We start from the raw sequence: 16,439 nt of genomic DNA on the forward strand, positions 1-16,439 counted from the left end.
TCTTCTAATTCTGCTTTGCTTTCTGAGGCAGTGTACGACCTAGTTGAAAAAAAAATTGGGGATTTCTTTTCCGTGAGATTCAATGGCATGAATTGGATTCGATTAAATTAGAAGATTGTTAGGAATGTTTTGGCTTTGTTTACAAGGGCACTGTGGTGGCTTGCGATGCCAGAAATACATTGAAAAAATGGGAAGTCATAATAATGTGGTGAATAGATCGAATCTCCTTTATTTTTTGAGTTTGTTCGCACTTTTAGTGGTCCCCATATGGTTTTTTGATCGGTTTGATTAGTGGGTATTTTCTTGTGAATTTTGTTGGTGTGGTGCTTTTTAATGTTGATATTGTATTGTTTGAATTGAGTCTAGAGTTTTATGTTTTCCTAATTCGCTACCGAGCTCAGTCGGGCGAATATGATGGATGCGATGGTGTGACGGTGAACCACGTTGCTGACTTCTACACCGAGTGACTTCATCCGAGGAAGGAACATTCTCGACCTTGGGTTCTAAAACTTGAACACAAGGTTATGCCTCCTCCTATGAAGTTCAACCTTCTACACCAAATTCGCCTGCTTCAACTATAGTTGTGAAAATATAGGTGCACCAAATCTATATCATGGACAAAGATACTCAAAGGAAATGAGCATCTTTATGGTGAACGTCGTACGATTGTTTGAATACCGAACTCTAAATGACACTTGTGAGTAACCGACCATAGAACACTCCACTTCAATGAGAAAGGCATAAATTAAATTAAAATCAAATAAATTAGCAGTTTAGGGTTAATTGGATGTTGATGAAGATGTTGAAAAGCTTTCACAAGGTCTGCCTTGGCAAGCGACGCCAGAGAGAGAACAACTTAGGTGTATGAGAATTATGTCCTCACACCTTGGCCTTGCACATTTATTTATACAAATCATGATAGGTTTTCTTGTCTTGCAAGTAATATAAACCTATAAGGATTTGATCTCCAAAACCTGTAGGGATTCTACTTTAAGTTTACACAATCACATTTTTAATTAATAATTTTACACAACCATAATACGTTTCTCCACAATTTTGTAATGAATTATGTAGATATGTGTTAAATTAGAATTTTCTTTTAACATAATGATGGTTTTACATATGTAATAATTTTATATTAAATTCGTCTTTTTTATGAGATTTCAATTTAAGATATCTTATTTACGAAAAAAAATTAAGTGACTCATATGAATTTTTTTAAAGAGTTTATGTTGGGAAAAACTTTTGACTAGAAGAGTGAGGTGGACCGTCAGAAAGAAAGAGTGAATGGTAAACAGAAGGGACGGATGTAACCGAATAAAAAGGTTATATAATATGATGATGATGGTGTTAATCTACAGTCAGCAGTAGTAAACAAAGAAGAGAAATGTTAAGAGGATTCTTTCAAAAAGGGAATTCTTCGTAAATTCTCTGTTACTTTGTATTTTTGACACAATATTTTATATATTAGCACAAAAATTGATGTTAAATTACAAGAAGACAATGAGTCTGTAGAGATTTTAAAGATCGATAAAATCTCACTTTGAGAGAGGTGTGTTTAACATTTCTCAACAAAAAATGAACAAAAATGAGGGAGTCAAATCCAACAACTTCAAGGCATTCCACTCACTCAATCAGTCAGTCACTCGAGAGAGTAACCAACTATGATGAGTATTGAGAGTTGTCTTCGAACGGGAAATGTAGAGAGAGAGAGAGAGAGAGAGAGAGAGAAGAACGAGAGTGAAGACAATGAAGGGAGGGAATTAAAGAGGAGGTCGTGGCTGATGGAGCTGCTTGGAAGATGGACGCCTGGCAAGCTCATCAAGAAACGTGTTTTGGGGATTCGGTGCCTTTCTTGCCGCAAGCTCGCTCATCACCTCTCTCTCTCTCTCCAAATCCAAATTCAAATCCATTTCTTCTTCTTTACAGTTTGTGTATAAATTCAGAAATCCACTTGGCAATTACCCACTTATCTGCTCTCTCTCTCTCTCTCTCTCTCTCTCTCTCTCTCTCTCTCTCTCTCTCTCTCTCTCTCTAGGATAGGATAGGATAGGATAGGATAGAATAGGATGATCTGTTGTTGTTGAGAGGTGAGACCGAGTAAGTGTGGAGTCTGGTGGAAGGTAGGGGCTGGGCTGAGCTGGGAGTGTGGAGTCCCAGCCTGGGACCTTGAAGATGGATTGGCTGCACAAGCTAAGGAAGGCATTGCTTGCTCTCTCTGCCACCCTCAAACTTCGTAAATCTCTTGGTTTGTTCTTCCTCTTCCCTCTACCTACTTCATCTACTTTTCCACCTTGCTTTCTTTCCCACTTTTATGTTAACATGCCATTTTGGTACTCCATCAAATTCAAATGCCATATATACTCTTGTTACCCTTTCATGGCATTGGGTTTTGTGGGCTCAGATTATTGTAGCCATGGAAAAGGAATTTAGATTTCTACGTAGCTTTTATTAGCACTTCAGAAAAGTCATCGTGCACTGTTTGTTGAATAGAAATTTCATCAAGGAGTGCATTACAGCTGCGACATTTTTAGAGTGCTAATAACAGTTTTCTTGACGTTTTACTAGAGAAAATGTAAGGTGAATTATGAATTAGGAATATATGTTGCATTGTCTTTATGACCAGGTGGTGGTATTGCAGGGAGTGTTGGTGGCGAGTGTGGTGGTGGAATAGGTGGTCTGCTAAAGCTTCAGGATGATGTACAAATGTGTGGATATGAAGATGTACAGATTATGTGGAACATGCTCAGCAAAGCTCAACACGAAGAGGTGATCGTGTCATCAACCACGACAACAACAAAGCCAAATCATAAGCAAAGACATGCAAAGACCCCAGTTTTGGTCAGATTGGAAACTTGCTCAGTAGAGAAAGCCAAACATTAGTGTGTGTGTGTGTGTGTGTGTGTGTAAGTGTGTGTGTGGTGTATATGTAATGGTGGTGTATATATGGATGGGGGAGTAGAGAAAGAAATGTGAGTTGGTATACAAATTCTGTAAATATAGTTCTTAGGCCCCTCTCAAATGTATATGAATCACTGTAACCACTCAAATATCAGAGTAGTTACTAGCAAAAGTTTCTTCCTTTCGAGAAGGCATCATTAAGCAAATGCTATGTAAATATTGTGCACACAACAATATAGATTCCCCAATCAATCTGGAGAGAGAGAGAGAGAGAGAGAGAGAGAGAGAGAGAGAGAGAGGAGAGACAACTTAAGAGCTGAGCTGAAGGAACCGTAGTGCCATGGGATGGTTGGCTTGAGAGAGTTGGTCTGGTTTGAGAACTTCAACAATCTCCCCATCCACAAGGAGGCAAACAATGTCAGCAATCCTCTGGATTTGTTTGATGCTGTGAGAGACCATTACAATGGTCATCCCCTGTTTCTGCTTCAGCTTCACTAAAGCACCTTCTATGTGCTCTGTTGATATTGGATCCAACGCACTTGTCGGCTCATCCAGCAGCAAAACCTTCCCAAAAGTATAATACAACACATTACTAACAATGCCATACGTAACAAAAAGGAACACTGTTTGGCTCGGTACATGTAACGAGTCATCCTTTTTTACCATCAAATCATATTCAGACATATGCAAAAATAACTTATTACAATCACAATAAGAAAAATGCTATGTCAAACTGGAATTTGTCTGCACGAAAGAATGACCTCTTAAATGTCATATGAACTCATTAAGATCATGAACGGAGGAATGTCTGGATAAGTATCAAACAATGATTTGTTTGTAAGAAGGAATGACTTCTTGAATGTCGAGAGTCAAGTATTCACATAAGGAGTTGATGGTATCATGCATCGGGTTTTTACCTCAGGAGAATTGGCTAGGGTCCTAGCAAGTGCCACTCTTTGGGATTGACCCACAGACATTTCAGAACCAGTCTTGGTGGCAAAGGATGAATCAAGGTCTACAAGGTTCAGCAACTTGTGAACCTCCTCGTCACTCAGCTTCCTCCCCTTCAGTTGAGGACCATAACGTATATTGTCTGCAACTGTGCCTGATGAATGAATTGATATCAATTCTTAATTTGCAATTGAAAACAGATACTCAAGTATATATTGGTAGAGCTTTGCTCTCCTGCGCATCTACGTAAAAAAAGAATGGTATCTCAACCGTTTACTCGCGAAAAAAAAAAAAAAAAAAAAAGTGTGGGGGAGAATTTCCGGATATTCATATACTACTGCACTCCAAATTCTTTCCAAGTAGACCTGATACCAGAAATTCAAATACAAATATCAAACTGCATTTGAAATGCACAAGATCAAATTCTTTTAATCTTGATTGTTGAGAGAAAGTAGGCAAAAGAGGGGGAAAATTGACATTACAATCATCCAAATTTGATATTTTCTGAAGTGGTCTTGTTCTGAACATGTGCGGGCATGTTAATCCCTTTTTCGTAGTTTAGACAGAGAGAGTAACCAACTAGGTATGTCCAAGGTCAAAAGGGAAAACACCATCCAAGTAATAGGACAAGTAGGTTTAACCACTACTATTATAGACTCAGGTCATGGTAGGCAAATACCTACAAGTAATTGATTGGGTATTAAATTTTAAATGTGAGAGAGTAAGCTTTGGATTTGAAGCACCCCACCCCAAAGGAAAGTCAGCAATGGGCTCAATAAACTTAAGGGAAAATAATATTTTAGGGTGTCTCAAAGTATTTTTAACTATTAGATCTTCACTGTTGTATATTTAAATAAAAATATAACGGCTAAAAACTTCGGAATATTCACAAAACCATAGAATTTGTTCTCTTTTTGTTCCGAAACTTTCTAGCAAACTCCAGAGTATAGAATATAAAAAATCTATAATTAGAATGCTTACATCAACAGTGACAAAGATGCATAAATACTTTACAATATAACTAATCCAACCCACCACGGTTTTCATATTATAATCACTCTCTAATCATATTATAATCACAATATAAATCTCTATTACAATGACCAATTTAAAGGAGTAGGATTCTCTCCCCCCCCTATTCCCATCCCCTTCTCTCTTCTCCTCTCACATATTATTTTTTGTCTTATTATCTCTATAAAAAAAAATCAATATAAGATGTTAATGTGGCTATAACCGCAACCATTCAAATGGGAAGGGAGGGAAGGGAAAAGAGATTAGGAGGGCTGAGAATCTTCTTCCCAATCTAAAACACTATCAATTAGCAACCCAACTGCAACCAAGTCAATACCGTATAAATTAAGCAACCTGTTTAGCACAAGTTACAAGTTATCAATTCCTTAACTTGGCAAAACAATTTGCCAACTGATATGTTCTGATCTGATATGTGATAGAGAGAGAGGGAGAGAGAGAGTGCTAGCTGGGGCATATGATCGAATGGGTTACCTTCAAAAAGAACAGGAAGCTGGAAGAGCATGCCGACCTTGCGGCGGAGGCTGAGGACGTCCGTGTCCAGAACATCATGGCCGTCCAAGAAGACAGTCCCGGACGGGGGCTCCCAGAGGCGGTTGAGAGCTCGGAGCAGCGTGGACTTGCCGCTGCCGCTAGGGCCAATGACCCCCATGATGACGCCCTTAGGTATGTCCAAGGTCAACCCATTGAGTATGGAAGCTCCTGTGGTGTCTGATTTCTTGGCCAGATTTCGTATCCGGAATTTCACGTCCCCATGGGCTTCTCCATTGTCCACTGTCAGTAGGTGCTCTCTAGCTGCTTCAACCCCATCTGCCAAGCAAAGTTTACAAACCCAAATCAGATTTTGAATAGTGGATGGAAACTGCGTTACGTTAGGTTGTCAAACTGTGAAATCTAAACCATTGATAAGATAGCCTTTTTGTACAAAGATACAGCTAAACTCTAGATATACGCAGAATATAACATGTCAGATATCTGATGATGAAAGGAATATTATGGCACAGGAGTAAGTAATACCGTACCAGCAAAGAGGGGATGTGGCTGACCAGGTAGAGGTGAAGACATTAATGTGTGTTTTGGGGGCTTGGAGTGGGATTGAGGGAGAGAGGGAGGGGTGTGCGTGTTGTATGTATGGAAGATTTGATTTGAGTTGTTAGGGAGGTACATACAATTGTATTGTGAGTACACAAAAAGCCTTCCCTAGAGCAGAATGCACTAGTCAAACAGTGAGCAGGGGAGGTAAAGCCTTCCGAGGACAGAGCGCGTCGTTTCGGTTGATCTGATTCAGTGATTCCTGACAGATAAGCAAGCGATAAAGTAATAGGAGGACGGTCCACTCAGCGGTGGGACCTACAGGGCTTTGTCAACTGCTGCTCTGCTCGTCTCGTGGTACGGATTCTAAGGAATACGAGGGAAGACGCCAAAACATTTTGTTTGACTAATTTGTGACGTATCAAACACCCTTCTTTGGTAAGACTGAACAAGATTCGATTCTTGTTTGATTAATTTGTGATACAATTACGCCTTCTTTATAACGGGGGCCCTCTTTTCCCCTTCTGCATTCCTTTCCTTGTTTATGTCCATCGATTCTGTTTTGATTTGTTGAATCCAGAAGGCCGTAACCCAAAAAACCAGACTAGTTGAGACAACTTAATTATTCACGAGTCTCGTCTACCAACAGCTCGCAAGTCCAGAGGAAAGGAAAGCAAGGAAAGCCTAAGCAATATCTGATGCAACAGAATTAGCATAAACCCTGCTGCAGCACCTATGTTTTAACACATACAAAATTTCAGAGACTTGAAACGATAGTGAAACTTGAGTTATTACATATACTCTTACAAAGTTAATTTTATGCCCAACGACCAGCGCATGAGGATCAATTGTAAGACTGGAGTTGGAGTTCCAAATAATGTCTGGTATACATGGAGCATCGCGACATGGGCATGCTGCAACGAAAGACAACACGTGGGAAGATTTTCTGCCTTCTCCTGATGATCAAAAACAGTATCCGGCCCACAAGACTCAAATGACACATCTGATAACAGGTACAAGAGAAGATTCTCCCCGTGCTACTTCCAACGAGAACCGCCAAGTCTAATCACCTCTTCACCACCACCATCTCCCCTGGGAATCCTGTCCGTACTGGTATCACCTTTTTGGTCACTTACATCCCCATAAAGATCCCTAAGTTTTGCCAGGTTGCTAGATGCAGATGTTCTATCCTTGGTTACCTCTCTCTGTGGGCTCGAATGAAGTGTGCTGCCCGCTTGCAAACTCCGACTTCCACTCCTGCTTCTACTGCGACTCCGACTCCGACTCCTACTCCTACTCCTACGGGAATGCCTACCGCCATCGCGGCTACTCTCATATGGATCCCTTCGGCTTTCTCTCTCTCCATATTTGGACCTCCGATCATAATCAGAACTTCGTTCTCTATCTCTCTCTCGCTCTCTTTCCTTATCCCTAACTCTATCCCTTGCTCTGTCTCGGTCCCGCTCTCGTTCCTTGTATCTTTCTCGATCCCGATCACTGTCCCTATCCCGATTGCGATCCCGGTCCCTTCCCCTGTCCCTGTCTGAATATTCTCTGTCAGGATATTCACGGCTCTGACTGCGACGGGTCGTTTGATCATCACTACTGGGTTTGTCAAAAGGTGGTGGCGGTAAGGTACGACGAACAGGTGAGGAGTCCCTTGTTGAAGCGCGATGTGGAGCACGTTGACCAAAGGAAACTGAAAGAGCGGCTTTCACAGAAGGTGGGCGACGAGCTGTGTCATCAGATCCATGGCGGGTAGCCTCTCCAGTAATACCAGATAGTTTGGTGGGGAGTTTCATCTTCTCAAGATTAGCAACAATCTGCCGCATAACAGGAACAGGGATGCGGGGGAAAAGGGTATCAAAATAGTACTGCAATAGCACAACAAAGTTTAATCACTTCAGCAACTATAGCAATGAGAAGTGTTATGTGGACAGCAAAATAGTATTTATAGTGCTGCATGTTAAGAGCAATTGTTGTCCAAAATAAGCTGCATCAGAAACTATGCAGAAAATGTGAAAAATTAACTATGATCAGTTACAGAAACTACCGATGTATATAAACTTACATATATTGTAAATCGCAAAGAAAATATATCATCATCTAACTTCGGCTTTGAACACCAACTAACAAACAATTCATAACTCTCTTGGACAGTTTCAGCATGGTGCAATTCAAATTCAGAAGAAATGGTATTGTTTTCACGTGTTAAATTTAGACCTTATACGGTAGCACTCTGAGACCATGCTTCAAGACTCCGAGAAGAACATGTATTCAGACCTTAATCGCACTGTGATCTGGAAAACCAGCAGCTGTGACTGTAAAGGACTGCATCGGTGGAGCATTAGACAGAAGAATTTAAATTACTGTCCTAGAAGTATCACTAAGTATTTTACCCAATACTTTCTAGTCTGATATGTGTAAGTGTACTAAAAACACATTGAAAGCACATTTCTTTTTTCTAGTCAACCACTATTGTCTACTACAGACAATAACTCCAAACAACTTTAGCTGGTGAACTTTCTCCTACCCACTTTAGTACTAGGTGTGGCATCTCAGCAGATGAACTCTTGAAACGAAAAGCTGGTGCATAGAGCCCTCCCATGCCACACAAGTAAATAACTGTACCGCCACTTGATAACAAAAGAAACTGTAGCTTGATTCTTGGTTTAAATGCGAAGCTAGCTTCATATTTAGGGTACTTGTTCAACATTTCTGCTATATGGTGTACACGAATCTCAAATTACACCAGTCATGACTTTTTTCTTTCATTAGAAAGAAAAAAAAAAAAAGGATCACTCTCATTAGTGTATTTTGTTATAGATATCCTCTCCAGTTAAAAAGTGCATAAACTTATCCAACTAATAATCAGATAAAATTGATCGAAACATGATTTTGGAGGGAGATAATAGGCATATCTTGGAGAACAAAGAGCTCCCAGTTGGCAGACTAAATTAATAAATTATGGTATTTTTGGCTGGTTAAATGCTAGACATGTATGCAGTAGAATTAGGTACATCAGCATTCTAGATATGGTACAGTTGCAAACGCATACAGAATAAATAATTAGGCTGTGTCTTTGTTGTGACTAGTACAACTGGCATAACAGATCCCCACAGAGTGAGGGAGAATGGGAGGGAGAAGGGAGATAGAGAACATAATTGTTTTCACCAAAAACAATTCAAATATAGTGCATTCTTCAACGAAACTAACCTGCCCAAGCAGCAAATCGCGCACATATACACCCATAGTTGTCATCCGTCCATTGGAACCAGGAGAGAATTCCTGAAACCAAAGCCAACACATAAATGAACAACTAAGGGAGTACAAAATCAATATGCTAACATAACAATACAAAATAAAAACAAGTGACAATTGTCATAGAAGTTGTATCAGTGGGAAATATATCAGAACCATACACAGATGAGATTAGGTGGAAACAGATGGTATTCACAGGATACAAAGAGTTATACAAATGACTTTGTGACAAAAAATAACATAAGAGAACAATAAAAAGTATTCAAGATATCCAATCCATGATGCACTCAACTGTGGATCCTATGGGCAACTCTGACCATTAATTGTTATCTTCTATCAATGTTGAGGAGAAAATCTCAATCAACTTTTAAATACTGCCACCCCACTTCCAGGCAGTACAAAATTGCTGCTCCTCTCTTCCTGAAATGCCATGGCACTAAACTGCAGATCCTCTGGTGAACTAATTTTCAATGTTAAGGAGAGCCATTTAGACCAACTCTTTAACAGTCACACCCCTCTTTGGCAGTGTAATTTATTATGTCCAGAAGTATCCTTACATGTCAATGTATAAATCAAGACAAAGCCAAGTCAAAAAATTTGGAAAAGAAACTATAATAAAAGTTATCTCCTAATAAGTAGGGTTTAGACACTTACCACTTGGAATCAAGGTTCTAAAAAACGCTTGGGGCTAGTCGGGCTGTGGGCTGGGGCCTAGCGCCTAGGTGGCTAGGTGGGGCCTAGGCGGACTAGGCAGATTTAAGTAATACATCATATAAATTAATTAAATTTACTACATAATATATAAATAAACATTGATACTATGTTATTTAAAAAAAAATAAAGAATATATATAGCTATATATGTTAAATATGAGTGTATATGTAAAGTTCCAAAGTTGTATCATTTTGTGATCCCATATTGTTGGGCCTCTCAATAAAATAAAAGGTTGGCCCTGCATTCTTTTTTTTAATTAATCTTTCACCGACTCAGTTGTTTAAATAAACATAACAAATGCTAGCTAAAGCAAAAGTTACTAATTGCTTAAAACCCTAACTAAAGCAGTCGCACCTCTCTGCAATTACAAACTCATCTTCTACAACCTGCTGCCCCACCCATCTCTGTAATTGCAGACTTACCTTCTACAACCCATCGCCATCACCCATCCCTACAATTGCAAAAATCTCCCTCCCTCCCTCCCTCCCTCCCTCTCCCCATATTCGACTCCTCTTCTAGCAAACAAAGAGGCAGACGGCAAGACTCGGGGAGACAAGAAGGTTGTGAGTCTCGCGACATAAGTTTTTCCCAGGTCGTGCCCAGACTGCCCAACATCCGCCAAGCCCGCCCAGGCAGCCGCCTTACACCGCATAATGTCCTTGCCGATTTAATGAACGATTTCGGGTTAATCATGGCAGAGCACCGCCGCCTACCGCCTAGACCGCTTTTTAGAACACTGCTTAGAATGTTTATAAGACCCTTTCAACCAATGATGGCTAAATGACTGTTCTAAACTTTTTTTTATTACCCATTGGATGAAAATCCAATGGTAATATTGTAACTTATGAAAATACTGACAGACAGGTGTCAGAACACGATTAATATTATATTCTAATAGTTGGTGTCGAAAGCAATTTACGTCCAATGCCCTCTATATGTGTGATCATCTATGCCAATAAATAGCTAGACCTTAAGAAAACACGGGCCAAGAACAAGATAAGCCAAGATAGTTCAAAAGAACTTCAAAAGCACATACAACTTTACTACATGGATCTAAATTAGTAACATTTTCTACGTAGGTTAACATCACTTCATTTCAGCCAAAGGCATAACGAAAGCATATTGAACTACTTCACTAAGTTGAAGAAGCGCCTGTGTCTCATATTTGCAAGTGAAACGTATTTAACACTTACACACAAAGCATCCGATAAAGGAACCTACTCCATGTAATAGCAACTCCACCACTACCACAAATTCATGCCAAGAAAATTGAGACACAAGTAAATGGTTAGTATGTTTTGTGAAGAGAACAACCATTGGTATATAACAGCCAACAATGTAAGAGTTTCCAATCCATCAAAATTGGAAGAAAAAAAATAATAATGTGATTTTCAGCTTTTGAATTTTAAGAACCAAAGGACAGCTCTTATAAGAACCATAGGACTTTGACCAGAATCTTTAAAATTCATAAACCATTTTTTTTGTTGTACAAACTTGCAAGGATGTTGAGAACCCTATTCGTGCAGAAGCACCAAAGAATCATTCAAAACTCAGAGTCGGTAAACTGTAAACATAGGTTCCAAAAGGAAGAGAACCCAAACTTGTAGATGACTTATATTTTCGTTGGTTCACAGAAATGAAGCGTTAAATATAACATCTCCTAATATTTTATATTAACATATATACCTTCTATATTGAACAATATTTCCAATCTAATGACAGAAACATCTTCGTCAAATACCAGAGTTTGCCTTCTGTTAGGAAATCCTCTGTTTTTCCCCGAGAGAAACATCTTTCCCCATGTACAAGCCTTGACTACTACAAAATTATACCCACCAAGCCAAAAAGTATAATCTTGAAATGAACTCTGAAACCATTTACAAAGTGAAACAAAATTTTGTTCACGCTTCAAATTAGCCATTAGCTAATATTTTTCCTTTGTGGCAGCATTCCAGGATATACGACACACCACATGCCCCTTTTTATTACTTTCACCAGAGTCTTGTGTAGACGACATGATTTGATAACATAAAAGAAGTCCATGCCAGGAACATTTGATTATGTCTCAAAGTAGTTCCGTAGCTATGATAAAAAAGTAAGAAACTTGAAAACCAAAATACATAATCTATCATTTACCTCATCATCTTTAATATAGGGTTCAACCCAATTCCACAAAGTCTTTGGGTCTGCAGCATATCTCAAGTAGAGGAACCCCACCTGAAAATCAAATAAAAGTAAGCTGATTATCCATTAAGAAAAAATATAGCACATAACATATTAATGAGAAACATGGTCATCTCCAAATTCAAAACAACACATAAAATTGAGTATATAATGTCAGATTAACCTACATACCGCTCTTATGTAAGGCGAATCCTCGTGCTTTAAAAGACCGTGCATTTGCTTAACGGTGAGCTTCATGGTGAAGAACTTGTACAGCAGACAAAAGGCAGTGGACGGACCGCGGCAATTCCCGGTCATCCACGGCTCGACATGGTCTACTTGGTTGTAAATTTCATCAATGACTTCGTGGTACGTCTTTAACCGGTAAAGCTCCTTGAAGTAGTCGGAAGATAGAATGTTCATACAAAGCACCTTCTCGAGCAATGAGTCAATTGGTTTCCCGCATGTCTGTACCTCCATCCACGCCAACGCTTCTGCAAAATTCAAACCTTTAATTATCGACACCAGCGTTTCAAATAAGCGTAACATTATCGACATTAACGACAAACAAAATAAAAGACTCATAATTTGCCCTGCCAGCGGATTCGGAGACTAGGGTTAGGGTTAGGGAAATTAGGGTTAGGGTTACAAAGAACAACCTCGAGGAAGGAAAGCCAATTACTTGAATGAATATGGGGGAATTTCCGCCGAATTCACGATCAGCTGAGCAGCTTCGAATCCTCTTCGCCTCTTTCTCACCTTCTTTCTGAATCGCGACGTCGAGGCCCGAGGGTTAAGGCCTTCCTTCTTCTTCTTTATTATCTCTTTTTCTATTTTTTCATAAATAATTTAAATAAACAAATTTAAATGACAAAAGAAGAGAAAAGGAAACAAAAGGCTTAACAGTTGGGTCAATACGAATGGGCTTGTTGCTTGAGATTGGGCTGCTATTTATCATTCGGGAAATTTTTTTGTTTTTGCTTAGGTTTTGTTTTGTTTTTGTTTTTTTTTTTTTTTCGTGTTTTTTTTTTTACTAAGATTTGATTTCAAAAAATATTTTTGCCTTACAAACGTTTTCAATCATTTTAAAAACATTTTTAAATGAGCCTATACTTACGTGGAATGAGAGAATTCACAAAATCAGATAAGTCATCAATAAGTAAGGGAATTAAATAGGTATGAGACCAATTAGCATCCTAATTAATCTAATTCCTAGTTTTTATGTATTCAACTACGGATTAACGTGTTTACTTATTATATTTTGAGGAATAGATGAATGGGCGAATTGCGTAAGTTAGGAATATGGGCAGTAAGGAGTGGGAACCGGATTATCCATTTTTAGTTTATTAGATTCTTGATCTTGAAGGCAATATATTACTGAATTTAAGGTGAGACTCACATATTGTTTGATTCATATATGTTAATAAAAAAAGCATGAGTTGGAGCCACTCGTTTGGAAGTACTTTTAGAATAGCTAAAAGCGCTTTTGATGAAAAGCTTTTGGAACCAATCCTTAGTAAAAATACAATAAATATTGGAAAAACACTTGAAATGCTTTCGAAACCCAAAAATATTTTCACTGAAAATGCTTTTAGTCATTTTAAAATTACTTCCAAATGAGCTATAACTTTTTATTTCATTCTAATTTGTATCAATAAACATGTTATTAAAATTGGAACCTGTATACTCATATGTGTATGAATGAAGTTGTTTACTAGTTTTTCATTACTTATCAGAATTTAAATACTTTTAGGTTTAAATGTTCATAAAAACAAAATAGAATAATCTATACATCATTTTATTTATTTATTTATTAATTTATATATCCCGATACAATTATATTTTTTTTAAGTATAAATAGACACTTATTTGTACAATATATAATGAGTTTAATTAAATATGCCTAGTCCGCCTAGTATCCGCCTAATCGTCTACGTGCTAGGGCCTAGTCTCCGCCTAACCACGTAGTCTTAACCTCACAATGGTTTACCAATAATATGGTTTAAACTCACATTTGGCAAGAATTGAACCTAAGATTTCTCAGTTACAAGTGAAGAAAAATATCACTTGACTGTAGTATTAAGTTGAGCGCCTAGCATCTTTTAGAACATTGTATATGTATATGAATTTCTACATGTATATATCTTAAAAGTTTCTACATAAAATCCATAACATTGTTCGGGCACCACCCTAATTACCACTAAAATCGTAAAAAATTAGGCTCCTTCACATTTAATGCACTTTTTTTATAAAATTCCCTCCGATTGTCCTCTTTTTCTTATATTTTACAGGAATATTGATATTGTTATTTGTAAGGGATAAAGTTGTATTTTAACTTAAGCAGGGTGGATCTTGAAAGGAGATGTCTGCAGGTTGTACTACTTGTGTAGTGGATGCGCTCAGATAAAACAGCTGTTAAGCAAACCACCGTTTCAAAAGGCACAATCCCAATCCCATGCCCTCTACGGAATAAAGGCAAATTGCTGGTTTGGAAATTGGATTCATATGTAACCAAAAGTTCACAAAATTTCTTATGCTAGTCCAGTCCTGGCAGCAAACATGAAATAACGCACGGGACACGGACAATTAGACCAGTCCTGGCAGTCCAGTCCAATACATTCCATCATCAACCAGAAGGGCGCAGGTACAGCGGGGTACCAACCTTGTGCGCTGTTCGTTGTTGAGTTCAATCCCAAGCATCTATCACGTGTTCTGTTACACCATCGTGTCGTTTTATAGTGTTTTCTTTTTCTTATTCTCTATTATTATAGCATTTTAGTCTAATAATGCATTGTCAGGTGAATACAAATTTATACGTGACAACATGTTATTAAACATGAACGCTAGCTAATTGTAAACTTGTTCCATCTCCTCTCTGGTATCATTGTGATTGATTGGATTCGTTTAAGTATATACTTCATTGGACGCACGCGGGGATGAATTTCCTTCGCCAACAGTACATCCTATCTTCCACATCAAAACCAGCCATTCTTATTGGCTCAGTGCTGATGTTGTTCCGTTCTTGTCCTTGTTCTTCTTTCTTTTTTTTCTTTTCTGTAAGGTCTTTGTCTAACCAATTAAGGAACAATAATGCAACGATGGCTATAATAATGCAAATCTTCCTAAACCCTAGCTGGTTGAAATCAAGATTCAATAATGCTCCTAAGACCATTTTGTCTAGTAGTAGTAACATGTTTATCTTTGCTTCGTTTGAAGATGACTGAATTCAAATTTCGTAGATTCATATTAAAATATTAAAGAGAAAACGAAACAAAAATCATAAATCGGATAAATTCGGTGTACTCTATACTTATCATGATTCATGGTGAGCACATCTTATTTGTTAGAAATAAATGAATCCAAATTTGTTGCAAACTTACCTAAACAAACATCATCACATCATTTAGACCCAAAAGAAAAACATGTCACATCATTTGTTTTAGGTAAAATAATAGCGTTAGTGGGTTAGATGGTTGATTGTTAGGAAAGGGGAGAATTGGTGGGATCGAACTCGTACCAAATTGCATAGGTATAATTATTTTCCTATATTTTGATAAAGCGTCATCTATACATTTATTACATCATAAAATGAACAAAATTTTACTATAATTTAAAATATAAAAACTTCATTTTAATCGCTAAAAAAATCATGTTTTTAATAATACCGTATGTAAGATGAAAAACTAAAAATAGTCCTTTAACTCGTGTCCATGTCAAGTTATACATTAAATGTCAAATTATATATTTCATGTCAAATTTAATTACTTTTTCATGAATTTATTGTATTTTTAGTTTGCATATATTCTCCTTTTAAGGGATCAAACACAAAAAATTTGAAAAGCATTTTGTAAATCATAACTAATGTATAAGGCCTAACAAATGAATAATGCAAAAATTACTGGACCTAATGAACAAAAACATAAAAAATGCAAACTGTACCAAATTGATTGGACCTTATGGACTAAAACATAAAAAATTTACGGTACCGAGTTTGATCTAATGGACTAAAACATAAAAAAATACAAACCATACCAAATTGATAGTGTTGAATCTATCGGACCTAAACTATATAATGTATCTAATTTATCGGACATAATGTATTGGACCTGATGTGACATCCCATCCCGAAATTATAAAAAACGTACGTGTGAATTGACCATTTTACCCCTAGTTCGTTACATTTACGTTTGGTGTTGTTTTGTGTGGTGTGGCATGTGTTGGACCACACACACACACTCACACACACTGTCTCTCACTCTCCCGTGTTTCCCTCTCCCTTTGTCTCTTCTCTGTCTCTTCTCTCTCTCTCCCGAGCTCCCATTTCTTCTTCTTCCTTCACACTTGTATAGACGAACCCAAAACCCTTCAATCCATCCCAGATCGAGGAA

The 16,439-nt window shown here is 37.9% G+C and overlaps 2 protein-coding genes across 4 annotated transcripts; both read right to left on the bottom strand.

The window, feature by feature from the left end:
• Positions 1-2,959: 2,959 nt before the first annotated feature.
• LOC137736734 (ABC transporter I family member 17-like) lies at positions 2,960-6,452 on the bottom strand. Its single transcript, XM_068475977.1, has 4 exons — positions 5,904-6,452; positions 5,356-5,691; positions 3,819-4,006; positions 2,960-3,465 (listed from the first exon to the last, which is right to left on the bottom strand). Exons 1-4 carry the CDS (start codon positions 6,046-6,048, stop codon positions 3,211-3,213), a joined length of 924 nt encoding a protein of 307 aa, XP_068332078.1. The 5' UTR covers positions 6,049-6,452; the 3' UTR covers positions 2,960-3,210.
• A 130-nt stretch (positions 6,453-6,582) lies between these two features.
• LOC137736732 (pre-mRNA splicing factor SR-like 1) lies at positions 6,583-12,891 on the bottom strand. 3 transcript variants are annotated; one of them, XR_011068792.1, is made up of 6 exons: positions 12,734-12,891; positions 12,244-12,545; positions 12,025-12,105; positions 9,130-9,201; positions 8,137-8,244; positions 7,670-7,787 (listed from the first exon to the last, which is right to left on the bottom strand). XR_011068792.1 is itself a non-coding variant. In XM_068475976.1 (5 exons), the coding sequence occupies exons 2-5, from the start codon at positions 12,529-12,531 to the stop codon at positions 6,951-6,953; spliced, it is 1,278 nt and encodes a 425-aa protein (XP_068332077.1). In that variant the 5' UTR covers positions 12,532-12,545; positions 12,711-12,891; the 3' UTR covers positions 6,583-6,950. The 3 variants fall into 3 exon arrangements, 2 of the variants coding, with proteins under 2 accessions (XP_068332077.1, XP_068332076.1); XM_068475976.1 differs by lacking the exon at positions 8,137-8,244 and having other exon boundaries at positions 6,583-7,787; positions 12,711-12,891; XM_068475975.1 differs by lacking the exon at positions 8,137-8,244 and having other exon boundaries at positions 6,583-7,787; positions 12,734-12,887.
• Between the last annotated feature and the right edge of the window lie 3,548 nt (positions 12,892-16,439).

The sequence above is a fragment of the Pyrus communis genome, chromosome 6 (assembly GCF_963583255.1).
Source record: "Pyrus communis chromosome 6, drPyrComm1.1, whole genome shotgun sequence".
Taxonomy (NCBI): domain Eukaryota; kingdom Viridiplantae; phylum Streptophyta; class Magnoliopsida; order Rosales; family Rosaceae; genus Pyrus; species Pyrus communis.